The sequence below is a fragment of the Terrapene carolina genome, unplaced genomic scaffold (assembly GCF_002925995.2).
Source record: "Terrapene carolina triunguis isolate 2854851 unplaced genomic scaffold, T_m_triunguis-2.0 Scaffold552, whole genome shotgun sequence".
Lineage (NCBI taxonomy): Eukaryota > Metazoa > Chordata > Testudines > Emydidae > Terrapene > Terrapene triunguis.
The window spans coordinates 1,624,438-1,648,060 of record NW_020664903.1 but is presented as its reverse complement, the minus strand read 5'-3'; the positions used below and the strand labels follow the sequence as shown (position 1 = coordinate 1,648,060).

The window sequence follows — 23,623 nt, the reverse complement described above, 5'->3', positions numbered from 1 at the left end:
GAGGCAGTGGTGCTGGTTATCTGTGCCCTCTCTGTGTCTGGGAGCTGGAGGGCTGGCTCCACTGCAGTCCGTGTACTCTGCATCCACTTGTCTGCATCCAGATTTGGGCCAAAGTCCAGTTGCTGTACAAAGGATGCAGGTTTTCCCAGCCTTCCCCAGCTGAGCAGGAATTCTCAAGCGCCTTCCACCCCATCTATTGCTTCAGGCTTTCTCATCACCTTGAAAGTAACGTACTGGCCCTTCCCACCTCTTTGCCCTGTTTCTCAGTCTCCAGAGCCTGATTTTAGCATGTTCCTATCATTATCCAAACCTTTCTTATTGCACCTTTCATCTAGAACGATCCTATCATGCCTTGCAGACTGTGTACTTTGTGATTGCTTCAGCTCTTACCCACATGCAGCTAGTTCTGGGGTGGAATGTGAAAAAACCAAATGCAGCATCCATCAGCAGTTCAGGACAGGAATGGGTTTAGAATGACTTATCTGGGCGAATGCAGGAAGGCTGTATATAGCTAGCCCCACTGTTCTGACAAAGTTTCTATTTTGGTAATGCCCCAAACGCATGTGGAAAAGCCAGGAGCTTTTCAAAGGATTGGCTTTGCATTTTACTTTCAGATCATGTTGATAGAGAAATGTGTGCTGTGGTATAATCGATCCAGACTATGCCATCTTTGTGTTTAGTGACTAAAGCTGGGTGAGAGGGATTTTGTGAAATCACGGAAAACCACTGTGACACTATTTTGCCAAATCACTTTTCGTAATTTCATGGAATCCTGAAACTTGAGCTTTTTTTTAGAATGTGTAAAATCAAGTGATCTGAAAACTAGTCCCACTTCAACATAGAAATGCCTCCCCTGTTGGAAAAGTGTAGAGGAGAAAGCATCTGCTGTAAGGCTATATAGCCTAGAAAGGACTGAAAGATTGGGAGCAGGGAGGTCCTGAGTCTAATCCCACTGCTGACACAGTGCCCTCAATGATCCTTGTATATCTATCCCTTCAGAGGAGTATTTTCTTGGGCTTCACAACACCTTGATGAATTAGATAAATACCAATGGTCCATTTTACAATGGAGGTACAGATAGTGACTGGCCAAAGATCAGGCAAGCCTGGGTCCGAACCAGAAGTGGATTGCACATCTCCAGATGATCAGGCCCAAACCACTAGAGCACAGAGTTCCCCCTGGAAAGTCTCTGAGCTCCATTTTCTCCATCTGGGCAAAGAGTTGAGACCCGTATGACTTCAGACCCCTGTACCTGGCTGGGTAAGTTACCCCAATAGGAAACCTTCCCGGCTTCCATGACACCCTCCTCATCTCTTCTGCCCCAGATCTGAAGCAGCCGGAAGTGCGACCGTGTTCCCAAGGATCTCTAGCCTTGGCAGGGCTTTGGCTCTTCCCTGAGTGCCTGTGAGCTGGCACGGAAGCAGGACACGGGAGGACTTCCTGCTCATTGGCACCTCCTTTGAAATCCCTTTGTCGGGGCAAGGCTATTCTGAGTGGTGGTTAACCCTGCTTCTCATTCAGTACGGTGGGGAGTGCCCCTCCGCCAGCAGCGTTGTGTGACTGCCCAGCCCTGGGCATGAGCTATAGGATCAGACACAAGTGCTGCAGTGAACCCTGTGAGATCCCGTCTCCCCCTCCTATAGCATCTTCCCCAGAGCCAGCCAGTCCTGCTTGTGAATGCCACAGGGTGCTGGGACTCCCACCGCGTAAGTCGCCAAAGGAGATCTCGCTGTTGTCGAAACCTCCTGCTATTCAGCCTACATTTCCCTTTGCTCGATCCCTTTCCTCCCAGAGACACCCACTTTGGGAACGCCCTGTTAGAGTTTATGGGCTTGGGTAACTCCAGTGACGCTGTGTCTGAGGATCTGGCCCCACTGCACTGGCATGTGGAGAGTTTGTGCAAACTTGGCCAACGCCGTGGCTGCCACGGGGTGGCTGGTGGACCCTTTACGTGGACTGAACCATCCCACCTAGGCTAAGAGGAGCTACATCTGAAAACCCTTCTCCTTGGCCTTGCTGCAGCTCTGTAGGTTCAGCACCAGAAGCCGTCCAGTCTGAAGGCCGGGCTGGCAGATGCTAGCTTCTCGGCTATAGAGAAGCTTTGACAAAGCCCAGAGGCTGCTGGGGCGACAGCAGAGACTCCAGCACTGCAAGGGTTAATGACACTGGCAGTGCTGGAGCTGGGGGCTGCCTGCTGAGTTTATTGTGTCCTGTCTGTTTTCTGGTCAGGATATTTTTGCCTGTTAAATAGTTTCAGAAACTTAGATGTCTGGGCTTCTGGAGCTTCCAGTCCCAGCATGAGGCAGGAGTTTCCTCCAGACAAACCCCTCTGGTCTATTTCAGAGTCACCCGTTCGTATTCCCCCGGCAGGCTGTGCCCAGCCTTGCTCGCTCCAGGCGATCCACAGAATCACAGTGACCGCGAAGGCCCTAGTGTAGGCAGAGCTCAGGCTTTACCGTCGCATCATCGAGACCCAGCTGGTATCTAGCGCTTTGCCTCAGGAGAGCTCAAGGTGCTTTACAAAGGAAGATCAGTATCATGATCCCATTTTACAGATGGGCAAACTGAGGCACTGAGCGGGGGGAGTCACTCACCCAGCAGGCCAGTGGCAGAGCTGGGAACAGACCAGAACCCAGGTCTCTGGAGTCCTAGGCCAGTGCTCTAGCCACTAGGCTACACTACCGGCGCCTCGGCTGGCTGGCTGGCTGCAGCTGCACGAGATGGCCAGGGTAGATAAGGCCTTCTTTAGCTGCCTGCTTGGCTGCTTTGCCAGAACATCACTACGCATGCAGGGACCGGCTCAGCTGGCCTATAGCGCCTGTCGTCTCCACGTTGAACACCCACGCTCCCTGCAAACCCAGCAGGGTAGCGCAGTCCTGTGGGAACTGGTTTGCCCCAATGTCCCCTCTCCCGCAGTGGGGTGTGCTGATAGCTGCCCTCCACCCCAGAGGTGGCTGCATCTCGGCACCGTGGTATGCACAGCTGGAATAAAAGGTGCTCTCGTTGGGGTGATAGTGGGGGTCCGTTAAAGCTCCCGAGGCTGCCAGCATGCAAGGTAATTACCTGTGCTGTTGTTACTGCTGTGCTCTTACCCATGTCCTGTGACCTCTCCGGGCAGGTTCATTAGAGGGGAGGCTTTACTGCTCTGGAGCTAACTTCCAGGGACAGTGGAACGGATTAGCCTTATCTTCAGAGCCGCTCTGCGGTGCTTTCCCGCTAGCCCCTGAGCTGGGATCCTTGCAATGAACTGCGTACGGGCCTAATGCCAGCCAGGTGCCAGGACTCCTGGCTTCTACCCCTGGTTCTGCCCCTGACTTGGCATGTGGCCTTGGTGAACTCACTGCTCCACTCTGTGTCCTGGGCCAGGGCCCAGACCCTGTGATTGGAACATGGCCTCCCAGCATCTCTGGCGAAGGCCGGGTGGGCGAGAGGCCCAGGTTGAGATCTGCAGCCTGTCTAGCACCACAACCAGTGAGGCCCCAGCCCAGCTTCCTTCTGGGACTTCAGCGCACCACCCACCCTGTTAATGATTCGCTGGATTCTCGTCACTTACGCAAATGGGCAGGTCCCAGCCTGTGCCCCCCATAGAACTGTCAGCCAGCCGGGCGAAGGAATGGGAGGCCAGGCACGCCCACCACGCCAGGGCAGGATCCCATCTGCAGGTGGTGGCTGGGGAAGGGGGACGGCCGGGTCACTTTACCTATCCCTCGTGTAGGGTCACAGCCTGGATCAGCCCTACGGCGGGATTTCGGAGACCTGGGTTTTTCCTCCCTGCTCTGCCATGCATGCCCAAGGTAACTCTCTGGGCACGTCCCTTGGTCTCTCTGGCCTCCGTTCCCCGTCTGTACAATGAGGCGTGAGGATAAATACGGTAGATTGTTAGGTGCTTGCATATTAGGGTAAAGAGGGGCCTGTTAATATCGTAGATGGGGTGAAGCCTGTCTGTTCTATGCTGCTGTGCCAAGGAGGAGCCACTACATAGCCCCTCTGGACCTGGGCCTTCAGGGGGCTTCCTCTGAGCCCACCCGTTCTCCTGCCCTGTAGTGACTGGGATGGGCTCAATGCACCTGCCCTGCTGTTCTTGCCCCTTCCCCCGATTAGCCACCTGCACTAAATTCATTTCTCCTCCTCCGCCGCCTTCTGCTCAGTGCTCGCCCCTTCCATGTTGCTCCTGCTCCCGGCAGGGGAGCAGTAGCTGGGCTGGTGATACACAGCTTGCTTGCAAAGCTAATCCAGGGCAAGGTGCAGAATTGGCTCTGGCTTCCCTGCCTTTGGGGACCTCCCGGCTCGGAGCCCTAATTAGCCCCTTTCTCCACCGGGGCAGGTCAATCTGTCAGTGATGACACCCCCACTCCCACCCCTGGCGGGCCAGGCCTGACTTGCTGGGCTCTGGATAATTACCCTGCTCGGACTCTAGTCCCAGATAACTAGGGGGACAGCAGGGTCCCCAGACGTACGGACAGTGCTGGGTGACTGACGGCCATGGCGATGGGGGGAACGCCAGGTGCGGTGAGCTGGCTCCTCGGCCTCCTGTCTGCTTTCTGAGAGCTTTTAAGGAGAGAGCAAGGCCTAGTGGGCATGGCCTGGAGCTAGGATGCCTGGGTTCTTTCTATTCCTGGTTCTGCCACTGGTTTGGCGCATGGCCTTGGGGAACTCACTGCTCCAGTCTGTGCCCTTAGTTAGGGATCATCGGGACAGCACGCTGGCACTGTGCTGCTCTGCGTGTGCTGGGTAGGGGAGGCCTTGAGGACGGGGGGGACCCAAGAGGCATTGGGGGGAGGTTGGGAGTACCTGGAGGAGAGGTGCGGGGGGACGACCCAGGAGGCATATGGGGGAGGTCGGGTTACCTGGAGGGAGCCAGGAGGCCCCAGGGGTCTGAGCACGGCCCCTGTGCACCCCGCAGTGGCGGGAGGTAAGTTGTGAAGCCCCGTGCGAGGCTCTGCAGCAAGCCTCGTGCCGCCCAGTAACCCGCTGCCCTGTCTCCCTCCCCCACAGCTCTACAACGAGGAGATCCTGGACCTGTTCGACAGTGCCCGGGACCCTGACTCCCGCCACCGCAAGTCCAACATCAAAATCCATGAGGATGCCAGCGGCAGCATCTACACCACGGGCGTCACCTCCCGCCTCATCAGCTCCCAGGATGAGGTGGGCGACGCCCGGGACCTGGCTGCTGCGGGGGGGTCGGCTGCTCTGGATCGCCGGAGAGCGGGCAGGGGCAGAATGGAGGGACCGGGTGCTGTGAAGGGCAGAGCCCCCAGTGACGACAAGGGGAGTCAGGCGCTAGCGTGCCCCAGCCCCAGGGCAGAAGCTCTCCTAGCCAGCTCTCCGAGGCTCTGGCTGCTGCCACCCTGGGACAGACACACTCAGGGTGTGGCATTGACATGTGCCCGGCTGATGCGCCCCTGGGTGGCATCAGAGCACTGCACCAGGATGCCAAACGCTTTGGATTTTCCTGTGGCGGCTTCGCGGTACAACTGTGCCCCTGGTCCCAAAGCTGGTCTGGAGGGGCGGAGGGGGATGGACTGTGAATGGATTTTCCCTCCCCCCCACAAAAAAACTGCTCTACTAGCCCCCCCTCAAAGGAGAATTGTCCCCCTGCTGATCCCAGCCCTCTCCTGTTGCCCACACTCAGCAGCCCCCCTTGCAGCAAGAAGGGAGCCCAGCTTGGACAGAGTTAACTCTCTCCTTGCCAGTCCCCAGAGGGGAGGGATAGCTCAGTGGTTTGAGCATTGGCCTGCTAAACCCAGGGTTGTGAGCTCAATCCTTGAGGGAGCCATTTAGGGAACTGGGGTAAAAATCTTTCTGGGGATTGGTCCTGCTTTGAGCAGGGGGTGGGACTAGATGACCTCCTGAGGTCCCTTCCAACCCTGATATTCTATGATTCACTCCCTACCCCTTCAATCTGTGTGCTTGGATCCTTCCTTCTCTCCAGGCCCCCGCTCCTGCCCTCTGTGCCATGTGGTGCAGGGCCTAGCGAAAGCCATCCCGCTGGCATCCTCAGTGCCCACGTGCTCATCCCCTGTTACCCGAGGGCAGGCGTCTGGGCTCCATGCCCAGCCCTCCCATGCCCCCTTGTGTCGTTGGCACGTGGTACCTGTCTCCCATGGGAGCAGCGTCCTGGGGCGAAGGGGGGGTGGGAATGCAGCCCCCATCCTGTAGCGCCGGGGCGAGGGAATCGCTCGCCTAGCACGCAGTACGAGCCGTTTGTTAATCAGGCATCGCTGCAGGAGGCTCTGGTCCCAGGGGAGATGAGTCAGGCCCAAAGGCAGGACTGTGAGCACGTGAAGCCAGGACGCGTCTCTACTGCTGCCTCAAGTGGGTATCTCCTGGCACAAGCGCATGGAGGGGGTTGGTCCTGGAGAAGCCCTTGCCCTGTGCGTTGTCTGTGAGCGGGAACGTCTCCCAGCCACTGGGGATAGCAGAAACAACCCTCAGGACCTGGAGGTCAAATGCCTCCTCTGCTGCCCCTGGACACTTCGTGTGCAGCAGAGAGCACAGGGGGCAGCGTGGATCAGTGCTTAGGACTCTGGGCTGGGAGAGCTGGGTTGTTACCCACCGGGCCACTTGCTGTGGCGTAACCTTTGCAAGTCCCTTCTCTGTCAGTTGTGTGGGGCTGGGGTGGTCTCTCAGCGTTTGTACAGCACCTAGCACACCAGGGCCTCGGTCTGTAGAGTGTCACGTTACTCGCCATGGCTGTGCATGGGCGGGTTCCCAATCCCGTCTCCGAGCACACAGACCCTGAGTTAGCCTCCGCCCTGGCCTCTTGCCTGGGGTTTGGCTTTTCTGGTGACTCGTGAGCGGGGCTGTTCCGGGGTCTCCCTACAGTGCCCGCTCCCTTGTTCCCTGTGGCCACTGGGCAGGGATCTCCCAGCGCGGGGCCCTGGCACCCGGGCCTGGATGGCTCGGCAGGAGAGCCTGCATGCCATGCAGGGGCTCGGCTGCCCCCATCCCAGGGTGACTATGGCACATTGACCTAGGGTGCCCTCCCCACTCTGGCATCTCCCCACCTCCCAGCAGGCTGGGGTGGAAATTTCTTTGAACCCTTTCCTTGTTGTTGCAGCTGATCCAGTGCCTGAAGCAGGGAGCTCTGTCCCGCACAACCGCCAGCACCCAGATGAATGTCCAGAGCTCCCGCTCCCACGCCATCTTCACCATCCACCTGTGCCAAATGCGAGTCTGTGCCCAGCCCGACCTGGTGAGACTGCGTGAGAGGGACAGGGGAGCGCCCTTCGCCCCACAGCACGGCAGGCGTGAGCCGCTGTCAGGCTAGTTCCTACGTCTCCCTGCCACGTGCTGGTTGACAGCGGAGCCGCAGCGGGATGCTCTGCGAGGGGGAGGGTTGGGATCTATCATAGCAGAGGGATAAAGCCCCGTTCCCCTGCGGGAGGCGCTGACGCTGCAGCCTGTCTGCTTGCCAGGTGACTGGCCTTCCAGAGGGATCCCAGGCCACCAGCGAGTACGAGACCCTCACTGCCAAGTTCCACTTCGTCGACCTGGCTGGCTCGGAGAGGCTGAAGCGGACGGGAGCTACGGGCGAGAGAGCCAAGGAGGGCATCTCCATCAACTGCGGCCTGGTAGGCTCTTAGCGGGCGGAGGAGACTGGGACAGGCTGCAGTGGATATAAAGGGGCTGCTGGACACAGACAGACCCTGCCTGGCTCACTAGCTCCCAGACTGAGCCACCACAGGTCACCACTAGGGGTCGCGCGGTGGACTCAGTGGTGAGGGATGGGGCCACTAGCTGCGCTACCCAGCACTGTCCCCAGTAGGGGTAGATTCCTGGATCTGGGGGCTCAGGAATAACGTGGAGGCAGGAGAGGGGCTGCACACTGGCTGGCTGATATAGCTGCACTGACTGGCTGCTAGTGCATTGGTCCAGAGCCCCCTGCTCCCTGGAAAGAGGTGGCTCTGATCACCCTGAACTTTGTTTTCTACAGGGAGGGGCCCTCCCCAGCACGGGGGGAAAACTCAGTCCCTTCCGTTTTTTGTTGGCAGCTGGCGTTGGGAAACGTCATAAGCGCCCTTGGAGATCAGAGCAAGAAAGCGGTGCACGTACCCTACCGAGACTCCAAACTGACCCGGCTCCTCCAGGACTCCCTTGGGGGGAACAGGTAACAGGCACCCTGAGCCAGGGCGTGGGGTCACCCAGCGGGTGTCAGCTTCAGCTGGGTGTGTGTGACTCAGAATGGAAGAGCTGTGCCCTCGCTGGGTCTGCACCCTGGGAGTGTTGCCTGAGGCGGGTGGGGGATTTCTGAGTAACAGGAGGGCCGGTTGGGCTCAGGGATGGACCTGAAGTGCCGTGTGGGTTTCCTGGGGTGGCGCGTTGCTGAGGGTCCGGTGGAGTCTCCATGGTGACTTTTCAAAGGTAATTATCTCGGCTCTCTTGGTCCCGGGCCCCAGACGCAATTAGGCAGCTTTCGTGGAATTAGCTCTTGCAAAATACGTCTGAGCCCTTCGTGATCTGGGACTTGGCAGCTGAGTTTCCCAGCACGGGATTGCTCTAATCCCTCCCCCTTCCTGTCTCAGTGATGCCCCGAATGCCCTGCCGTGGGCTGCCCGGGGTGGCGACTCCCTGAACACCACTTTGTAATGAGCAGGGGAGGCCACCCAGTGTTCTCTTTGCCAGCGCAAAGCAGGCTGCTGCCTGAGCCACACTCCCAGCCTGTGCCGGCCCAGGGTGGAAGTGGCCCACACCCCGTTTATAAAGTAAATAAAGGCCAAAGGGGGTTGTGGCTGGAGCTGCCAATAGGCACCCATGTGCCAGCGTTGGAATTGGCTGATCTGACGTGGCCCAGGTGCTGCATTGTTTGATGGCAGCTCCAGCTGACCCCGTTGGCTCTCTGTCCTCCCTAGCCAAACCATCATGATCGCCTGCATTAGCCCCTCTGACCGGGACTTCATGGAGACCTTAAACACGCTCAAGTACGCCAACCGGGCTCGCAACATCAAGAACAAGGTGGTGGTGAACCAGGACAAAACCAGCCAGCAGATCAGCGCCCTGCGGGCCGAGATCGCCCGCCTCCAGATGGAGCTCATGGAGTACAAGGCGGTAAGGGGCGGCTGAGCAGGTGAAGCCTCGTGTGTGTACGGCCCACTCGGGTCACCAGCGAGGATCGAACCCAGGACCTTCCACGCCGGCCCCTGCCGCTTGGGCTAATGGAGTAACTCCACTAACTGAGTTTGTGGCAGGCTGTTGTGGTTGCTGGGGCTGGCTGCTAGAGGGAGACCTACTTGCATGTACAAAGCCTGGGTATGACCTGGACTCCTCGCTGTCACAGGTTCAAATCCCAGCTGTAGCAACACAGCCTCGAATGGCATGGGGAAAGTATTTCTGCCTCCCCTGCACAGATCTGGCCCCATGCTGTGTGTACAGCTACTCCTCTGCTGGCCTTGGCCAGCACCATGCCTTCCTGGGTGTGGTGTATGCTGTGGCACTGGGCTCCACCCCAGAGATGGCTGTGTTTCAGTAGTGCTGTAGTTTGTGGGTAGGATGCAAGGGACTATGGCGAGATAGGCTGTTAAAGGGCTGTATGTCATGTCTGAACAGGGAGAAGGCTTCAGGGTATCTTTCGGAGCTGGGAAGGCACCTCCTGCTTTATATCCCTGTCCTGTGCGGCATATCAGACATCCTGCTTCATGCTGAGCTTGTCTGGACTGGTTTCCCATGAGCACCAGCCCTTAAGCAGCCAGAGGTTGCTATTGAACTGAGTCATGTATCTCCCCAGCCCGAGAGTCAGGATGGCCCAGTGGTCATGGCACTGGCCTGGGACTTGAGAGCCCTGCGTTCAAGTCCTTGCTCTGCCACAGACTCCCTGTGTGACCTTGGGCAACTCCCTTAGCCTCAGGACCTCAATCCACATCTGCCCAGACGGGGTCAGAGCACTGCCCTGCCCACTGGGGGTGCATGAGGGTAAATGCATTAAACTGGGAGGTGCTCAGCTCCTGCCATCATGGGGCTCAGATCAGAACCTTACCTGAGTAAAAGGCACTTACAGCATGTCAGCTGCTCCCTGTTTCTGCCGTCCCCTGAGCACGGCCTTCCCACGGGCACGCCTGCCATTTTTTGTCTCTACCTTTTCCCTGCTCCTCTTGCTGTGACCCATCTTTAAGGTGACCATATTTCCCACAGGGAAAACAGAACACCCCGTGGGGCTGGCCTGAGCCCCTCCTCCTCCTCCCCCCCCCCCACGGGGCTGCCTCGAGCCACTCGCCTGAGTCCCTCCCCCCATGTGGGGCTGGCTTGAGCCGCTCACGCGAGCCCCCCTCCCTGTGCAGAGGGTAGGCAGGGCTGGGGCGAGCAGCAAAGCACATATGGGATAGGTCGACTATTTCCCAAAGGCTGGGGCTGGCGTCGCTGCTCACCCGAGCCCTGCCTGCCCCCTGCTGGATCCCGGCCTCCCCCCCACGTTTCTCTGCACCCCACTTTCTTGACAAAACTGGGTGTTTGTCCCGTTTGCCCTTGGAGACAAATGCCCACTTTTGCCAAAAAAAAAGTCGGGACGCCCGGGACATGGCTTAAAAAAGGGACTTGTCCCAGCCGAAACGGGACGTAGGGTTACCCTACCCATCTTCCTCAGTGCGGCGCCATTGAGCACGTGGCCGGCTGGGTTCGGCCAGGGCTGACGGACGCTGTGGCTTTGCCCTCTCTGCATCTCCCTTTCTCCTCTCCCCGCAGGGCAAGCGTGTGATCGGGGAGGACGGCGCCGAGGGCTACAGTGACTTGTTCCAGGAGAACGCCATGCTCCAGAAGGAGAACGCCACCTTGCGCATGAGGGTGAAGGCCATGCAGGAGGCCATTGATGCCATCAACAGCCGGGTCACCCACCTGATGAGCCAGGAGGCCAATTTGATACTGGCCAAGGCAGGTGAGGATGGGCACTTCCGGAGGACGTGTATGCGAGGTGGGGCATGCGGATCGGTCCCACGAAAATTACAGCCACCCCGGAGCTCAGGTCCAAGGGCAGCTGAGTGGCAGCCCAGCTGCTAGGAGTTTCTGATCTAGTCCATGATCCTAATTCTGTCCCTCCAGGTGACGGCAACGAGGCCATCGGTGCCCTGATCCAGAACTACATCCGGGAGATCGAGGAGCTCAGGTGGGCGTGGGCCACGTTCTCTCCTTCCGCCCGTCTGGGGGGGCCGCGTATCGCGTGCAGCTTGAGAGGACCTGCAAAGAGGCAGTGCGGGCTAGCGGGGGGGCTGCTGACCTGGGGCTCTGGAGGCCCAGATTCCCTCTCTGGCTCTGCCGCTCCCGGTGCCGCGGGCACTGGGTTCAAATAGTAGGCTGGCATCGCAGCTCTGCCAATGACCTTGGGCAAGTCACTTCCCCTCTCTCTTGCCTTTGGTCTGATGCGACCATTTAGATTGTTGGCACTTTGGGGCAGCGCCCGTCTCACGGGTGTGTGCAGCACCTGGCACAACAGGGCCTTGATCCCGTCTCTCTCGGTGCTGCTGAAATATAAATAAAAGCCCCACATTCGAGATGGAAATGTCTCCATCCTGTAGGGCGTCCTGTCCGGCCCTTGTGCTCCCAAGCTTTCTCTGGAGCCTTGGCTGATCCAGACTTAAATGCCTCCCAGGGGTACATTGAAATGCAGTCTGATAGCTAGTGCTGCTCATAAATGTGGATTTCGTGCTGGGGAAACTGACAACCCCGGAGACAGGAATCCCCTCGCTCATTCTGGGCCAGATTCTCAGCTGGTGTAAAATCAGCGTTGTCCCACTGGGGTCCCTGGAGCAATGCCGATTTACCCCCCTCCCGCTGAGGATCCAGACCCCTGTCCATAATGCTAGAAAACAGAGGTGCCCCACCGTGTCTAGCGCAGCCGCTGCTGAAGATTAACCCTTAGGCTGCCATGTCAGCGTATCACTGTGGCTGTTGAGAACTGGCTGTCGGCCATAGGGTTGCTTCTCTCCCGTTAGCGTTCAGGCCTGGTGGGAAGCCCTGGGGCCTTTGTGACGAGGCCTGGGCTGCATTGCCATCTAAGGGAAGGCACTAAATCCGTGAAGTGGCATCTGCTGTGACTCTTTGCTCCCACAAGAGGCATGCAGATGGTTAGTGGTGGCCATGCCAGCTTTCCTTCCCTGCGATGTCCTTCTGCAGCACCCCTCCCCGGGAGCAGAGCCCTGAGCCCCTTTGACCAAGCTGAGCGAGGGCAGTTTAGGTTCCAGACACACACACTCCCGGTCACCCCTCCTTAGAGGTTGGGGGGAGGGGGTGTCTTTTCCCCTGGGGTGTTTGGACATCTGCCCAGGGCAGCAGATCTCCGTAACCAAAAGCCCCTCCGATCCCCAGGACAAAGCTCTTGGAGAGCGAAGCCATGAACGAGTCGCTCCGCCGGAGTCTGTCGCGGGTCTCCTCCAGGCCCCCGTACTCCTTGGGCTCGTCTCCAGGCCCAGGCCTGGGGGCGCTCAGCAGCCCCGTGGTCTCCATGGAGGCAGAGGCCACCGAAGTCCTCCAGCGGGCCAAGCAGGACCTGGAGCGGCTGAAGAAGGAGACCAGGCAGCGGAGGAAGAGGTGATGGCCAACTCCTTGCTGGGGATGGGGGGGAGGGGGGCTGTTCTGGTGCTCCCACCCCTGGCTCTTCATTATTATGGCAGGACCATAGTTATTGGGATGCTCCCTTGGCTTCCAGCCCTGGCACCCTCCAGCCCCCATCAGCCCTGCTGGTCCAGACATTGTCCTGCCCCATCCCTGGGAAGCCAAAGCCATACAGGAGAGAATCAGGACTCCTGGGTTCTTTTCTCAGCTCTGCCTCTGACGTGCCACATGACCTTGGGTGAGTCCCTTCCCCTCCTTGTGCCTCAGTCTCCCCATCTGGTAACACTGCCTGGCCCGTCTCTCTGGAGGGCAGTGAAGCTGGGTTCCTGAAGGGCTCTGAGATGGAGGGTGTTGGGGATGTATGGTCTAAGGGGACCGTGTGCCAGGGCTCCCCTGTCACCGGGGTTCATCCCGTCTCTTCCTGGCAGCCCGGAGAAGGAGGCCTTTAAGAAGAGGCCAAAGCTGCAGCAGGAGAACGGGGAGGAGACGGACGAGAACGAGGAGGTGAGGGAGGCTTCCCCCGTGGAGTGGGGGGTGGGAGCCTGATTGCTAGCCAGAATGCCAGTGGCCTTCTCTGTGCCTCGCCGGCGCTTGGGGCAGCTGTGTCCTGCCGCACCCTGGGAGGTGGGGCAAAGCCCAGCCTGTCTGTGGGAATCGCAGGGGATCCGGGGGGCAGGAGTAGGGTCCATGACCACCCCCCCATAGGGCAGCCAGTCTGCTGCTGTTTGGCCCCACCTAGGTGTGGAGAATGGGGGCAGGGCATGGCTGAGGATGGCGGGTAAGACAGTCCCCTCTGCCCCCTGGCAGTGCCCTGTGCCATCTGACACCCTGGCAACAGGTGGGGCAGGGCAACTAGCCACAGGCCTTTCCGTGCAGCTGGGCTTTGTCCTGTGAACCGTGTCCCCTCTGCCCCAGCCGTCCCGGAGGTTCTCATCAGGCCCTTCATTTTCAGCTGCCATCTCAGCGGGGAGGATGGGGGGAGCTCCCCAGACATGGCCCACTCCCTTTGCACACAGGGATCAGCCCTGCCCCTGGCCCCGGGTCAAACGTCCTCTCTCCTGCCTCTGCCTGGCACTGGTTTCCGAGGCAATCGCTTTAATTCACCCACATCTGGGGGTGGCGGATGGGGAGAGGCCTGAGCCCCTGCGACGATAGGAGAGGGGCCGAAGGCTCCTGATCTCTGCCCTAACTCTGCGCTTGTTTCCCAGGATGAGGAGGAGCGGGAGGAGAGTGGCTGTGAGGATGAGGACGAGGATTCGGGCAGCGAGGAGAGCCTGGTGGACTCGGACTCCGATGCGGAGGAGAAGGGTAACTCGGAGGGCACGGCGCCCAGCGCTGTACTCAGGCTGGGGCCGGGGATATCTGCAGTGACTCAGGGCTGTGCCCCTTTTGGGGAGGCGGTAGGCGGCTGCAGTGGGCCTGTAGGGTGAGCTGGGCAGGTCTTGGCTGGAGGTGCACGAGGTGCCAGTCAGGGTGCTAAGGTGGTCCGGCTCAGCTGGTGCTCAGTGGCACAGGCCTGGCTGCCAAGCTCTGTCCCTTCCTCCTCAGCCCCCCGCATTCGCCTCCGGGTACCCAGGCAAGGCTAAGACCGCAGGAGCGAGATGCCATCCCCTCTGAGTCCTGCCTCATCTGCCTCCTTTCCTCTGCAATGCCAGAGTCCATAGGGGACCCGTGAGCCAGGCACTGCCCCTCCCCTCTCCAGGCCGGACCAGGGCTGCCTGGCTCTCTCCTCCTGACCTCCCCGGGGCTGCCTGGCTGACTGACTCTCCCCCCACCTCTAGTGGTGAATTTCCAGGCTGATCTGGCCGACCTGACCTGCGAGATCGAGATCAAGCAGAAGCTGATTGACGAGCTGGAGAACAGCCAGCGGCGCCTGCAGACCCTCAAGCACCAGTACGAGGAGAAGCTAATCCTGCTGCAGAACAAGATCCGCGACACCCAGCTGGAGAGGGACCGGGTGCTGCAGAACCTCAGTACGGGCAGTGCCCCCTCCACCCCCCCCGGCTCATCCCACCGCCCGGGTCCTCTGAGCCAGCGCTGGCAGGAGAAACCCTGGGGTTCTCCCGGCGCCCAATGAGGCCCAAACTGGGCCGCTGCCCCCTGCATTCCATGCCCCTCTTGCGGTCCCCAGAGATTCCCGCTGGCTGCTCAGTGTCTGGCTTCCCAGCTCCTGGGATCGATCCTTCTCCTCAGCTGTGTGCCACTTGTCCCGCCTCTTGATCAGGGCTGGGCCTGGTGACCCCGTGACCTCCCAGCTGTGCAGCCCGCTGGCTGTGGGGAGACAGTGGGTGTAGGGCCCAGGGAAAGTCCCTTCCCTCGGAGGAGCTCCAAGCTCTGACACGCGTCAGGGAGACAGGGCCAGGCAAAGAGGCAAAGCCACCTGGCATCTGTGGCCAAGCTCCCAGCTGCTCCCGACTTCCTCCCAGCGAGGAAACTATGGCTCTCCAATGCAGGAGCAGCAGCGTAGCCTGCCCATGCAGAGAGCTCCATCTCCAGGGCTTTTCAGTCCTGGGCATCTTCCCCGAGTGGGGCAGTTGATGCTATAACTGAGACTTTAGTGATTGAGACACCTGCCCCCAGCTGAGTCCCACCAAACTCATTTCAGCAGCATCCCCCTCTGGGCTGAACAGCAATGGCTGCCTGGAGGAGAACAGTGTGCACCCAGTCCCTGGAGTGGTGCGGTCCCTGGCACACGCCTGGCACTGCTCTGCTGCCGGGGTTATTGGTCTAAAATAGGCTCATGGTTCTGGCTTGCAGGCAATGACTGGTCTGGGCTACTCGGCCATTGAACATCTCCTGAGCTGCTGGACCAGGCAGGCTTGTCCCTGGAGGCCAAGAGTTAATCTAAAGTGCCCCCCACTGAGGGTGCTTTCCCTGGGGGCCTGGTGGGTCCAGGGGGCAGCTGGGTGGGATGCAGCGTGATGGGCTCGGCCTAGCCTGGCACTCTGAGCGTCTCTGCGCCACCCCCTTCAGGCACCATGGAATGCTACACGGAGGAGAAGGCCAACAAGATCAAGGCGGACTACGAGAAGCGGCTGAAGGAGATGAATCGGGACCTGCAGAAGCTGCAGGCAGCCCAGAAGGAACACGCTCGCCTGCTCAAGAACCAGTCGCGCTATGAGCGGGAGCTCAAGAAGCTGCAGGCTGAGGTGGCAGAGATGAAGAAGGCGAAGGTACCTGGCTGGGCAGAGGAGGAGGGGGCTGGAGGGGCATGGCCCGCTTGTGCTAGCTCTTCAAACTGGGGAGGGGCGGTGGATGGGCACAGCCCCTTGTGCACACTCCTTATGCTGGGTGTGGCTGTCGGGGGGCCCGCAGGTGGCACTGATGAAGCAGATGCGGGAGGAGCAGCAGCGGAGGCGGCTGGTGGAGACCAAGCGGAATCGGGAGATCGCCCAGCTGAAGAAGGAGCAGCGCAGGCAGGAGGTGAGAACCCAGCTCCTCGCCAGGGCTCTGCAGATAGGGCAGCTCTGGCTGGGGCCTGTGCCCCTCACTCGGCTCTGAGCTCCCACACCAGCTGGCAAGGGTGCAGCGGGGAGTGCGGGTTCTCCAAGGGGTCTGGGCCTTTCCTGGGGAGATGCCCCAAGCCAGGCTCCTTGGGACCAGATGGGGAGGGTGCTGGAGAGCCCTCGCTGATGCATGATGTGTCAGGTCCCCTCCCCTGTGCACAGGTGAGCAGTTACCTGGGTGAGCCAGCCTGCACCCAGAGCCCCTGACGCAGGGTGGGGCAGGGGCAGGGGAGCCCCTGTGACGGGGCAGGGCTGAGACAGGGAGTGGGGCCATTCGGGATATGGGGCAGCAGGGGAGCCCTGCAAAGCTGGGGCTGAGCCGCAGGGATGGCTGAGCAAGGCGATGGGAAATCTGGAGCAAGCGCTGCACCAACAGAGGACCAGATTCCACTCTCTATTACGCTCGTTGTAAATCTGGAGTAACTGCATTGACATTAGCGGAGTCGCTCCAGATTTACACTGCTGCTGCTGCGATGTGAATCCAGCCGTCACCTGCATCAAGAACATTCCACGTTCAGTCCTGCCCTACCTCTGCTCGACAGTGTGTTAGAGCTCTTCCGGGTGCCTGGCCGCTGGAATCAGTGCCCGGCTTGGCATCCAGGCCCGCTCCTTTCAGAGCCCGTGTTGGGCCACTGGCCGGCCAAGGCCTGCAGGTCCTGTGAAGCCAGGAATGGGGCCGGCAGCATAGAACAGCGTAAAACCCTGCCTGGTTGGGGAGCTGTGTGCTGGGAACCCTGTGCGGAAACCAGCCACCCCACTGTCTGTCTGGGGACTCCTCCCCCTGCTGAAGGCGCAGCATGTCCCCTCCCCCAACTACATGTCCATCTATCTGTCCATCCCTTGAGATCAGCACCTGGTGGGGTGGCAGGTTCCACCTTCCCCAGGTCAGAGGAGGTGATTGCTTCCTCCTGCATCTCTGGTTGCTGCTCAGGGCAGGTACAAATGCCACAGTGCTGCCATCGGTTACAGCAGAATAAATCCAGGTTTTACACCGCTGCTGGGTGAGATCAAAATCTGGCCCATGGCCTGCACTGAGAACATCCCATGTGCTGGCCTCAGGCAAGGGGGTGGGAGAGCCCTGGGTCCCCTCCCCTTCCCCCATTGCTGCCATGGGTTCTACCCCAGACCCTGGGTTCCTCTTTAGCGGCTCACGCCCTCTCAGGACTCGACTGAGGCTTGGCTTCTCTCCCGCGCAGTTTCAGATCCGGGCTCTGGAGTCTCAGAAGCGGCAGCAGGAAATCGTGCTGCGAAGGAAAACCCAGGAGGTGAGTGCCAGCCCCTGCACCTGCGGGGGTCTGGAGAGCCGCTCGCGGGGCCGTGACTGGGTGGGCGCTGAGGCCTGGCTCCTGGATTGGGCCGTTGGCAGGGCCCTGGGGCCTCTCCAGACGGAATAGTCCCCTCTGCTGTCCCAGTGGGTCGTGCTCCGCCAATGCTGGGTTGTTCCCAAGGTGCTGGCCCTGGGTGGGGTGGATTTCCCACAGAGCCTGGTGGTTTTATGGCTAGGAGTAACCAGGCAGGAGATGACAGTGATTGCGGGGGAGGAAACGCCTGCCTCCGGGGGCAGCTGATCTTCTGGGGTCAGGAAGGAGGAATTCTCTGCATGCCATGTGTGACCGTGCACAACAGGCTGTGTCCCCCTCCCTCCTTCCTGGAGCTGGGTCCTGGCAGCCGAGTTGGTCATGTGACTCATCCAGGCTGCCTCCTGCCCCAGCACCCATACAGCTCGCGGGACGGTGCGGTGCTTCGATCCCAGCCCCTTCCCAGCCCCTCCTGATGCATTCTGGGAAACTGCTATCCAAGGGTACCGGACCTTCACCCAGCCCAGATAGGCTCAGCTCTCTTGAAAGGTGCTCAGCTGCTCCCGGGCTCACTTTGCCACCTGAGAAGCGTTGGAGTCGCTCTGCCACTGGGGTGGCTGGGCGGCGATGCCCCCTGCGGGTGTTCCCAGGAGGCCCAGCCCTCAGGCACTGCTCTCACCCAGGTCTCTGCTCTGCGCCGCCTGGCCAAGCCCATGTCGGACCGGGTCTCTGGGAGGCTGAGTCAGAAGCCCGCCATGCTGGACTCGGGTGCGGAGGTGTCCGCCAGCACCACCTCCTCGGAACCGGAGTCCGGCTCTCGCTCGGTCTCCAGCATCGTGCGCCAGTGGAACCGGAAAATCGACCACTTCCTGGGAGACCCTTCGCCCTCCGTGAATGGGGCTCGGCCCGTCAGGTCAGACCAGTGCTTCCGAATCCGTGTCCCCCGCGGCCTCGTTCCGTGCTTGGCCCTCAGGCCCTGGGCTCCTGGGTGTTAGATGGGAGCGGAGTTCTGTGGAAACACGGAAAACGATCGCTCTATCATCGTGGGCGATTCTGCCATGTGGTTTGACACGTGAGACTCTCCACATTGGCTGGAGGCAGACCTGATGTGTAAATGCCCCTCTGTCCTGAGCACTAGCGGGCGTGATGGCTGAGCGCCCGCCCGGTGGAAGCCCCCTGACCATGTCCCATCCCACTGCAGGAAGAAGTTCCCAAAGAAGGGGATGAGCCAGACCTTCAGCAAGGCGGCCCGGCTCAAGTGGCAGTCGTTGGAGCGGCGCATCTTTGACGTCGTCATGCAGAGGATGACCATCGTCAACCTGGAGGCAGACATGGAGCGGCTGATCAAGGTGAGGTGTGGGTGGCAGTGCCCTGGTGGGGATTGGATGGCCTGAGCATGACCGAGGGCCAGGAGTGCTGGGAGGCTGCTGGCACCTGGATGGCGCCGGCTGAAGCGTTTCCTTCCCACCCGCCCCCCAGAAACGCGAGGAGCTGGCGCTGCTGCAGGAGGCACTGCAGGGGAAGAGGGGAAAGCTGCAGGCGGAGAGCCCAGAGGAGCAGAAGGGCCTGCAGGAGCTGAACGAGGAGATCGAGGTGCTGACAGCCAACATCGACTACATCAACGACAGTATCGCCGACTGCCAGGCCACCATCATGCAGCTGGAGGAGACCAAGGTGCCGGGGGAGGGGGCCTGCGGGCGGGGGCAAGGTGCAGGGGGTCTGTATATGGGGAGTTGGTCTCACGGGAGGGGGAGCGGGGGAGATCACCCCAGGGCATTGTGTGCTGTAAGGGAAAGGGGGTGCTCTGGGGGCTGGTTGATAGTTGGGGTGGGGGCTGGGCGTGAGCAGGAGGCTGGCTGGCTGGACTCTTCCTCTAGGCAGTTTAAGCATAAGGGGTGCAGGAGGCAGGTTTGCAGGGTCCTCTTGCTTTCTAAGCTCCAACTTCTGGGCTGAAACGTTCTGTCGTGGGTCACACAGGGAGTCAGGGCCGAGCTGGCTCCCTGCTCTTAGCCCCCAGAGCTTGCCCCCTCCCTACAGAAACGTCATTGAGCAGCTGTTGCAGTCTGGCTGCTTTCTCTGCTTGTTTGCTGATGACGGCTGTATAAGGCCCAGTTCAGCAGGTGCCTGAGCACTCACGGGGCTGGTGCGATAGGCTGCCGTAGGCCCGTGGGCGCCAGGCTTGGCTTGGACCAGCAGAGGCCAAGAATCAGCCCTCTTCAGCTGCACGGTCTGCAAGGTCGGGGCCAGGATTTAGGAGGCCCCTAATATGTTGGTCCGCCAGGGTCTCCATCGGTGCTGGATTGTTTATTTGTGGAAGGGACGGCTGCGGAGAGCATGATGTCCACCACCAGCTGCTAGGCCCAACAGCCCTGATGGGAGTTCTGCACATGCTGGAGTCAGTGGAAGCCCTGTCCGTACCATGGGACAAATGTACCCATGGTGTACCCAGTGCTGTGGGCAAGGCGTGGTCTAGCCATGCTCAATCCTGTCTGTGTGCACAGAAAAACCCATGTCAGCACCAGGCTCCAGCCTGGGTCACCGCCAAACATGCTTAGAACTTGGGCTTTCTCCATTCCCTGCGTATACGGCAACACAACCTCCTGTGAGAAACTGCCTCGACCCAGCCCAGTTCCACAGTGGCGTTCCTGTAGCCTAGACCGAAGCCAAGCACGGGGGGCAGCCGGGTATTCAGAGCCAACTCCAGGTGTAGCCACGAGAGAGGGTTGAAGATGCTGTTTGCTTTTGTAGGAAATCTCAAACCGTTTTAGTTTTTCTTTTGAAATTTCCCAGGGGGAAGAAAAAATCAGTTTCTCCTCCTCCCCCCCGCCCCACCCCCTGAGAAACTGGAATTTTTGTGGTTTTTGAAAATCAGTTTTGATGGTTTAAGGCAAAAAAATTGGGGGTCTTGGGAAAGAGTTTCCCTTTTCTGAAACCGCAAACTTGTGCTGAAAGCTATTGTTAAACAGTGTCTCTTTTCTGATGTCAAATGTTTGTAAACGGAGGGTGGGACTTTGACCAAAAAGGAAATTTTTGTTTAATCAAATATTTCCACAGAGAAACAATAGCCTAATAATGAGGCCTTTCTCCCTGGCACCTGTCGGGTGTCTGTGCTGCAAGGAAAACCCCACAGCACAAGTCTCAGAGCCTGGATCCATTGCCTTGGGCTCGCAGGGCTACGGGGCTAAAACGAAGAGTGTAGACATTCGCACAAGGGCTGGAGCCTGGGCTCTGGAGGGTCTCGGAGCCCATGAGCGGGAATGTCTACACTGCTACTTTTAGCCCCGTAGTGCAAGCCCGAATCCTTTGGCCAGAGGTTCGCTGCTGTGGGTTTTTCTTTGCTGTGTGGACGCACCGTTAATGACATGTGGGGTCTGACCCAGGTTCAGCACAGTGTAGCTCTCTGCTCCCCTCCTAGCAGCTGGAGGTTGTAAACAGGTTTTTAGTATATGTCTACGCTTAATCTGCTACAGCTGCAAGGCTTTAGGTGTAGACACTCCCCGTCGGAGTAGGTAATCCACCTCCCAAGGAGGTGGCTGTTTAGTTCGGTCGGCAGAGCTACACTCCGGGATCGGGGGGCGGGGGGCAGGATTTTCACACCCTGGAGAGACATAGCTATGCTGGTATAAGTTCCCAGTGTAAACCTGCCCTTGGTCTGCTCTGGTCACCTGGCTAGCGAGCAGCTCCTGCCGTCCAGGCGGTAGAAGCTCCTCTTCTTTAGATCCGCAGGTGTGTGGTTCAGGCCCCATAGATGGCCCAATCAGGGGCCTGGTTCCAGGTACACATCCAGTGCGAGTGCTCATGCACAGTATTGGCATGCAAGTCGTCTTCCCCGCCGCCTGCTCGCAGAGCACCTGCGTCCCTGCCGGCGTCAGCCAGTCAAGGAACCCCCCCCGTTCCGTGGCGCTGGTGTCTCTGCTGGCCCTCTGCTTTCTGCCCTTCACCTCCCTCAGCGCCGTTCTAATTCCCCTCCCTCGGGGTCTCTCCTGCACCGTAGGAGGAGCTGGACTCCACCGACACCTCCGTGGTCATCAGCTCCTGCTCCTTGGCCGAGGCACGGCTCCTGCTGGACAACTTCCTCAAGGCATCCATCGATAAGGTCAGGCAAAGGGCCTTCCAGTGGGGGTGCAGCTCTGGGGGGCGGGTCGCAGAACGTGGGATCCCAGGAGGCCCCCTGTTGGGGTGGGATCACAATTGCTGCAGGTCAGGTTTGGAGCCAGGGCTATTTGGCTGCGCCTGGGGCATCCTTTGTGCGTGGGTGAGGGAGACTGAGAGGCTGGCCTGGCCTGTGTGCTGCTGGACCCAGGGCGGGGAATGGGTTACAAGCAGCAGCTGAGTGAGGCTGGTGTGGAACTTGCATCTGTGCCCAGGGACAGGGATTGAAGCCAGGAGCTGATTCCCCGTCCCACCCACTGGCCCGTCCTGTGTGCTGGACGGAAGGTAACCTCCTGCTCCCGCCAAACAGGGGCTGCAGGTGGCTCAGAAAGAAGCCCAGATTCGCCTGCTGGAAGGGCGCCTGAGACAAACGGATGTGACCGGCTCCTCCCAGAACCATGTGATCCTGGATGCCCTGCGGGAGAAAGCGGAGTCCCACCCCGAGCTGCAGGCGCTCATCCACAACGTGCAGCAAGGTGGGTGTTGGGCTCTTCCCTCCTGGGGACCCCCGTGAGTACTGGGCATTGGCTGGCAAAGCAGCCGGCAGCGCTGATGTGGGGCCTGGGGCTGGCAGCAGCTGGGAAGGCTTGGGGTGTTTCCCTGCCCCTACAGATGGCACATCTGCCCATTGGGACAGATGGAGCCCACCCCAGGGCTCTTGTCATTGCTCTGACCCTGTGGGCAGGAGTGATAGGCCCGCTTCATCCAGACGTATCAGCCCACATGGTCACAGCCTGTCCAGCCGTGAGGATGCACTGATGGCGCTTTGGTGGCAAAGAGTTAATGATACGATAGCAGTGGTCTGGGGGGGTCCCAAGGACCTAAAGGGCCACACGCTGATTGGCGACCGCCTGCTGGCTGGCTCTGATCGGACCGGCCCAGTGCGGTGCCCTCCCACCCTCTGTCGCGTTGACGCACCCTTGTCGGCTGTTCCTTGTGCAGAGAACGGCTACGCCAGCACGGACGAGGAGATCTCGGAGTTCAGCCTGGCCTCGGAGGGGAGGTAAGCGCACCAGGGAGCGTGCAGTGTCCCAGCCTCGTGCGCCCCTGAGCGGCGGGATCTATGGAGGGAGGGGTGCGCATCTCTGTGGCACTCATTGGCAAGGTAGACCCATTAGAGCTTGGCAGCTAAATTCTCCAGGTAATGTCTGCACCGAGCATGCTCCAGCCCCTCAGAGCTCCTACGTGTGACCCGACGGTGCACAGGCTACCCACACGCGATGACTGGCCGTGCTCAAACCCAGGCATGCAGGGGCTGTACAGAACTGTCCCAGTAATCGTTCCTCTTGAGGGCCAGGGGCAAGACGGAGCTGGGAGGGAAGAGGACCCCGAAAGGGACCGGGGGATGGGCTGTACCTCGGGGAATGGGAGGAGGAACCATAGCCGGGCTGGTGATAGGGTGTTATGGGGTGGAGGTGTTGGGCAGTGGTTTCTTCCTTTAGCTTTAAGTTAAGCCTTAAAGGGGATCGGCCATTTAACCCTTTGTTTCCTACAGCTTCTCCCAGTCTTTCACCATGAAGGGCTCGGCCAGCCAGGACGACTTCAAGTTCAAGGTCAGTTCACAGCCACAGACAGGGCCATTTAACGTCCAGATGTGGGGTCTTTGGTCCATTGTACCCCCTCTCCCTTTGTGCTCACGGCTGGGCGGTGGTCCTTGGCGGGAGTCTTCTCCATGGGCGGAATGTCTTGGGTCTGGAACTGAAATAGCCCGGGGTCTGGTCTCCTGGTGACGGCCGTGCCTGGCGTGTTACTTTGGCCCTATAAATGGCTCCTTGAGTCGTAGAGCCCACTTTAAACCCCCAAATGCCACATCATTGAGCTGTACTGGGCTTCCCTGAATCCAGGCAAGGTGCCCTGGTGCTGTCTAGCCCTCCTCTGGGAGCAAATAAAACCCATGTGACACCCTGGTGCTGTGCGCCCTTCCCAGCAGCTAATTGACTGGACCAGTCCCTCCATGTGCCGAATCCTCCTGGGAGAGCTGCTCCGGAACTCTGGGCCATACACGTTTCAGCCTTGCACAGGGGGTACTTCCTGTTGCCCTCATTAATGAGCTCATGAAACGTTAATGCTGGCAACCAGGGCCCAACTGAAAGGTTTCTCTAGATCTGCCACTGCTGGGTGCTTGGCCTG

The 23,623-nt window shown here is 59.7% G+C and overlaps 1 protein-coding gene across 1 annotated transcript in view; it reads left to right on the top strand.

The window, feature by feature from the left end:
• The first annotated feature begins 4,482 nt into the window (after positions 1–4,482).
• KIF21B (kinesin family member 21B) overlaps positions 4,483–23,623 on the top strand; it is a 32,323-nt gene continuing 13,182 nt past the window's right edge. The window contains exons 1-22 of the mRNA XM_029913245.1: positions 4,483–4,509; positions 4,996–5,145; positions 7,061–7,195; positions 7,419–7,574; positions 7,995–8,110; positions 8,853–9,048; positions 10,675–10,864; positions 11,029–11,092; positions 12,292–12,513; positions 12,966–13,041; positions 13,746–13,845; positions 14,319–14,510; positions 15,511–15,710; positions 15,853–15,960; positions 17,240–17,308; positions 18,025–18,254; positions 18,543–18,690; positions 18,821–19,015; positions 21,336–21,437; positions 21,804–21,969; positions 22,436–22,496; positions 22,989–23,046. Of these exons, the coding sequence (XP_029769105.1) occupies positions 4,483–4,509; positions 4,996–5,145; positions 7,061–7,195; positions 7,419–7,574; positions 7,995–8,110; positions 8,853–9,048; positions 10,675–10,864; positions 11,029–11,092; positions 12,292–12,513; positions 12,966–13,041; positions 13,746–13,845; positions 14,319–14,510; positions 15,511–15,710; positions 15,853–15,960; positions 17,240–17,308; positions 18,025–18,254; positions 18,543–18,690; positions 18,821–19,015; positions 21,336–21,437; positions 21,804–21,969; positions 22,436–22,496; positions 22,989–23,046 (2,961 nt within the window). The remainder of the gene's footprint in view (positions 4,510–4,995; positions 5,146–7,060; positions 7,196–7,418; positions 7,575–7,994; positions 8,111–8,852; positions 9,049–10,674; positions 10,865–11,028; positions 11,093–12,291; positions 12,514–12,965; positions 13,042–13,745; positions 13,846–14,318; positions 14,511–15,510; positions 15,711–15,852; positions 15,961–17,239; positions 17,309–18,024; positions 18,255–18,542; positions 18,691–18,820; positions 19,016–21,335; positions 21,438–21,803; positions 21,970–22,435; positions 22,497–22,988; positions 23,047–23,623) is intronic.